We start from the raw sequence: 6202 nt of genomic DNA, 5'->3' as shown, positions 1-6202 counted from the left end.
TCTTTTTGCTCCAGCATGAATGAAATATGCTTCACTGCTGTCGTCCGTAACTAAATTGTAATTCCCCAGTGGGCAAGAACTGAGTCTATCATTCCATCTTGCGCTTGCTTTTGTGACAGCAGATGCTCAGTGAGAGAGATAATAGAAGTGTAGGCAAAAGCTGAGTTTCTGAAATACCCAGTGGGGTCATAAGGGGCCAGCCCTGAGGATATTTGGTCTCATTTTTCAGCCAGGGCTCAACAAAACAGCTCCCTTGCTATCTCATAACAGAGACAATGTGCCCAACCGAGGATATGCTGACATCACCAAAGAGCAATGGTACCTCAGCAGCACCTGAGAGGTGTTAAGTTGTAAAGGTCCTTTCTGTGGATAATATCCATGTATAATTTCTGGTCACACATGTCCCCTAAACGTGTCCCCTCCAGGAATATTTCCTGACCATGGGTGTTCTATTCATATGCCATCTATTTGTGTTCTTTGGTTTTTCTGTGTGTCTTTTTCCACTGATGATATGGTATCATGGATGTGATCCTCATCTTCCTACATATTCAATCTTAACTCCTCTCTCCCCTTTATCCTCAAAAATAATCTACTGCCAAGAAATACTGATTCTATTCTCCCATATTTCTTACCTTCAGATAAAAGATTATCTTCTCCTTTAGGCCTTCTTCTCTTCTTACCTAGGTTATTTTAATAGTTTTTTGACTGGTTTCCCTCCCTCCAATCTTTTTCTTCCAATTTGTCCTTGGCACTGCTAATAGAGTAATTTCTTAGTGTATAGATGTAATCATGACATCCTCCCTCTCCTATTCAAAAGCCTTCACTGGCTTCCTCTTATCTACCCAGTAAGAGATTAATTTCTCAGCTTCATTATCAAGGCCCACTGTAATCTGATTTTAACCCATTTTACAGCCTGATTTTATACTCTTCTTTGTGTGAATGTTTGTTGGGCAAGATTTACCAGTTTATATCTGAGATTTCTTGCATCGCTAACTACTTTGATCCTACCATTCTTCACAAAATAACAGAATTTGAGAGTTAAAAGGGATACTGATACTGAATCCTCACTATAATATACCCTACAAGTGGCCATCCATTTGAAGACCTTAAAGGAGAGGAACCCCTTACTTCTTGAGGCAGTTCATTCCATATCAGTTCTATATGGTCTACTTCTCATTCCCTGTTTTTATCTCAGGCCTTTGTGAGTACCATTCTCTTCAACATATCTTTGCCTAACGACATTTTTCTTTCCTTTGAGGTCCAGTTCAGGATCTACTTCCTTCATGAAACTTCCTGGTGCCCTGATCACCTCATCCAGATGGGATTCCTTCTTTCTCAAATCTTTCTTCTTTCAGAATTTCCTTATGCACTTCTTTTTCAATCATATCTGACTCTGTGATCCCATTTGGGATTTTCTTGGCAAAGTCACTGGAGCCTTGATATTTCTTCCTCCAGCTCACCTTAAAGGTGAGGAAGATGAGGCAAACAGGATTAAGTGACTTGTCCAGGGTCACACAAGTAGCAAGTATCTGAGGATGGATTTGACCTCAGGAAGAAGAGACTTCCTGATTCCGGGCCTGGTATTCTGTCCACTGGACCACCTAGCTAGCCACTCTTATGCACTAATCATAGTTTAATTTGTATTATAGTTATTTGTTTATAAATCTAACTCCCTTAAGAAATTGTAAACTATTAGAGGGCTGGGCTTGTGTCCTATTTATCTTTATACTCCCAGTACTTACAGAGTTTGGCACTAGTCAAATTATGTTGAATGGAGGCAAGTTTATGATGTTGTAAAGGTTATGCTTATATCCTGCCTCTTGGCATAGAGATAAATGAAGACTGAGCATGCAGTGACTCAAGAGACAGAATGGGTTTTTCCCTCATCCTTCTCGTCATATTTTTTCTTTAGTGCACAATTTGAGAAATGGAAGAAATAAGAGGCCCTATTTTATACTGGTTTTTAAAAAATCACTTCTGACAAATGTTGATTTGAAGTTTCTTGCAGTGTTGATATAGAGGATAAAGGGCCTTGGATGTCACATGGCTATAAACTTGGTCTTGACTTGGCCTTCTAGCCAAATCTTACATGAAGGATTTGCTTCATTGAGGTTGTTTAGGATATATAACCAGATGAGGTAGGGAGAATTTGAGAACTTGGAGAAGGAGACAGAACCTCCCTGGCTAATTAATTTTATGCATGCTTGATTCATTGCAAAATGGCTTATTTGCTATTTCCTAGTATTGCATAGGCTTCCCTCAATGCCTGATAAGTTCTCTCTTTCCCCTTCCTTTTAGAGTCTTTAGCTTCATTCAAAGCTCAGATTAACTCACCATACCTTTCCTAATCTTTCTAGTCATTAGTGTTCTTTCCTCAAATTGTTTTGTATGTAATTATTTCCTTGAAGCTTTCTCAGCATGGCTCTATTTTATTTCATCTCTACCCAGCAGAACCTTGAAATATATTCTTGAGTTTCCTTTCTCTGATAGGTGAGTTTTTCTGCCTCCCAACTTCTTTCTTTCCATGGCTCTACCCTCCATCCCAAAGTACATTTGGACTCCCCTTCCCCCTTTTCAACACACCTTGATGTGCTGTATTTTCTCACTGGAATATCAGTTTCTTGAAGGCAAGGACTCTCTGGCTTGTTGTGTATTGCTAGCACTTACCATAGAGCATGGCATAAGATCACGTTGGCAGTTTGTCTGTACTTCCTATTTATCATCTGTTTGTTTATATTTCCCTAAAGAATGTCCTCTCTGTCCTTACCCCTATCTTTTGGAATCCCTTCAAGGATCATCTAAAGGGCCATCATTTACAAAAGGTCTTTCCTTGTTTCCCCAGTTATTAGTCTCCATCCCCCTTAAAAATTGATTAGTATTTGCAAGAAGGAGGAGGTTTTCAGTGGCCAGAAGACAGCACCAAGACTGATAAATATGTATAATAAAGGCAGGAATACAAGATATGTAGTTGGAAATAGATCTTACCTCCTTTATTTACCTTTTGCTTTGGCTCAAATTCATTTATATCCCAAGTCAGAGAAGATCTCAGTAATATCCAATCCTAAATAACTTAGTTTTCAGTATGAGAAAACTTTGATCTTCTCTGGAAGTAGAGATAAAAAAGAAAAGACAGTCCTAGCCTGGAGAATATCTGTCTGGCTTATTATTTTTTTTTTCTTTTTAACTAGGCATGGCAGATAAAGCAGGGAGATATTCTAGCTGCTATATCCTAGCAGACTGCTTGCAAGGGCTCGTCTAGTTCTGAAAAAACAAACAAACAAACAAACAAACCTAGAAGCTATTTTTGGAAGCAATGATCTGCAAAGGTCACACACTTAGAAATCATCAGAGAAACACTTAGAGGATACCATGTGCTTAGTGGTCACCATGAGACCATCAGAGATGCCATGAAAGTAGACAGAAATGTGCCAGTGGAGACTACATACCCAGTACTCACCACAGATCAACAGAGATATCACTCCGGCATCCAGCAGGCTCAATGAGGGTAGTATGCTAATATCACCAGAAGATGTCTCTTTTTCTTCAGCAATGCATGCTTTTCTTTCTATTTATGTGCCCTGGCCACACCTAGAACCTCTATATGTGCTCCAGATTCACAATGCTTTTGCATGCTAATTATCTCACCCATGGGATGAGGATTAGGGGGGATAGTGAACCTTAGGCTTATGGGGGCAATGTTTTATTGTGAACTTTCTTATCATACAATTTTTTGAGTGCCTTTGCTTTTAATTAATCATGTGCTCTGGCTGGCTTGAGAAGAGATAAAAATATCAGCAGAGGACTTATGTTTTGTGTAGATCCTATACCTACACAAATAGGATATCAGGATATAGCCTACCTTTAACTTGGGATAGCTATTCTAGGGGCTCCATGTACATAATCCAGGGGCTACATACTTATTTAGCATTTATTGATCTGTATATATGTTGTTTTCCTCCAATACCTGTATATGCCTTAAGTATACAAATTTTATTTTATTTTTTACCATAGTGCTGAGATTTAGGACCTGGGTCTCTGCTTTCACTATTTTCCAGATAAGAAAACTCCCCCAGTGAAAGTTAGCACTCAATTTTAAAGAAAAAATAATGCAAAGCTAAGTATCTTTTTTCATTACTTTTTAAGGTCCAGATAATCAATAAAACAATCAATGAGTGCTGATTTGAGTCAACATGGTAAATTAGACAGGAGACATGGATTTAGTTTAGGAGAACCCTGGCTTAGTTAGCTGTGTTACCCTGTGATAGTGCAGAGAGGATTGGGCATCATGTCTGTCATCAACACACTCCTGAAGGAAATGGGGATATTTAGTTTGAGAAGAGAATATTTAGGAAGTCCAAGATCATTTTTGTGCATGTTATCTTGTCGACAAGGATGTTAGACTTGGTTTTCTGAGTCCCTGAGGTCTCTTGGGAGAGAAGTTACAAAGAGGCAGGTTGAGTATGATATAAAAACTTCCTAATTATCAGAGCCATCCAATAGTGGAATGGGCTACCTTGAAGAAGGTGGTGGGAGAAGAGAATAAGCATTTATGTAGCAACTACCAAGTGCCAGACACTGCTCGGTACCTTCTCATTTGATCCTTACAACAATCCTGAAAGGTAAGTGCTATTATCATTCCCTTTTACAGTTGAGGAAACAGGTATTAAGTGTCTGAGGCTGGATTTGAACTCTTTTTAAAATTTCAAGCCCATTTCTCTATTCACTCTGCTACCAGCTGTCTCCTTGAGAGACCATGTTGGGTTTGACATTCCTATGGGACATCTAGCTTCTCAGCTATGTCCCCTAAGAGGAAATTGCATATTGAGGATTCTATACATCATAAGACTAGCAAAGCTGGTCTGTTGAGTCCTGGTGAATTTCTTTGTTAAGCTTTCTCAGCAAAGCCTCAAAGGCCAAAGCAACTTGAAGCTCTGAGATAGAATGATAGAACACTAGGGTCCTTAAGGAGAGCGTCCAAGCTGTCCCAGGATACAGATGAGAAAGCAAAATTACTCAGAAGTGAAATGGTTTGCCTAAAGATGTACCACAACACAGTTAATAGAGTGCTAAATTGGAATCAGTAATATCTTAATTCAGAGCCTGTTTTAGACACTAAATCAAGTCATTTGACCTCTGAGTTTCCTCCCACATAAAATGGGTATATCAGTAGCACCTGCTTCACAGGGTTATTGTGAGGATTAATGAGACAACCTATCTCAAATGCATAACAAACTTCATAGAATTATGTAAATGTTTTTATTATTTTTGTTTGGTTTGGAGCATATAACTGCTTTTATTCTTGGCACAGAATCAATAAGCAAAATAAACAGTATATGAAAATGATGAAACGATGGATAACAAAATAATTATGAAGTGACTGGGTAATTACTTCTCTTGGACTCTGAGATTCTCAAACAGTACAGAAGTTACGTTCAACCCAGGATTTCTAGGAAATGTAAGTTGGGTGGGCAAAATAATGTACACAGTTAAAAATTCAATGTATGACTCACATTCTGTAGGATCAGTCATCAGGTCAGAACTCAGAGAATCACCTCTGAAGTTCTTTTCCAAGGGATGCAGAACTGAGCTGCCTTCCATCTTACAAATTAGAACACAACAAGGAGCCTCTCACCTGGCTATACTTCAGGATAAGGTAATAACATCCAGGGACAAATACTATTCTTGCCCAACACAGATACAGAGGGAAAAAAGCAGATAAGACTAGCTCTTAACTAGAATGAAAGAAGATAACATTATTTCCATCTTGGCCAAGGAGATTGCTATGACCCATTCTCAACTCTAGTTGCTTATCTTCTGGGAAATCTACCATGTTTCAGTCAATGATTCAGTGGTGGGTGAATGGCCAGGGACTCCTGTACTCTTTACAGAGGGAAAAAAGGCTCATTTTCATCTTCTGGTTTGCAGGAAAATGGCTCCCTTGTTGGAGGTGGTCTTTTTCCAGGTTCTCTGAAGAACATCATGACATAGAGGGTTGATGGTGGTGGTGGTGTGGGGAATTGGGGATCACCAAAGTAGAATTGTCATCATTCCTTGTATGTGCCTGGTGGGCTGGGTCTCCTATATTTATTCCCTTATGCAGGTGAGAGTTTCTGATTCTGTGGCAACCTCATCTTGGAATAGATGACAGAGAAGTCCTATAGAGAAAGTAACTTCATCAGAAGAAGGGAATAGGGAAATGGAG

General features: G+C 39.1%; 1 protein-coding gene across 1 annotated transcript in view; it reads right to left on the bottom strand.

The window, feature by feature from the left end:
• Positions 1 to 5181: 5181 nt before the first annotated feature.
• The window catches only part of FCRL6 (Fc receptor like 6), a 36045-nt gene continuing 35024 nt past the window's right edge, over positions 5182 to 6202 (bottom strand). The window contains exon 11 of the mRNA XM_023502092.2: positions 5182 to 6155. Coding sequence (XP_023357860.1) covers positions 6093 to 6155 — 63 coding nt within the window. The 3' untranslated portion in view covers positions 5182 to 6092. The remainder of the gene's footprint in view (positions 6156 to 6202) is intronic.

This window comes from Sarcophilus harrisii, chromosome 4, assembly GCF_902635505.1.
Source record: "Sarcophilus harrisii chromosome 4, mSarHar1.11, whole genome shotgun sequence".
NCBI lineage: Eukaryota > Metazoa > Chordata > Mammalia > Dasyuromorphia > Dasyuridae > Sarcophilus > Sarcophilus harrisii.
The sequence above is the reverse complement of the archived record's forward strand: the minus strand, read 5'-3'. Positions and strand labels throughout refer to the sequence as shown.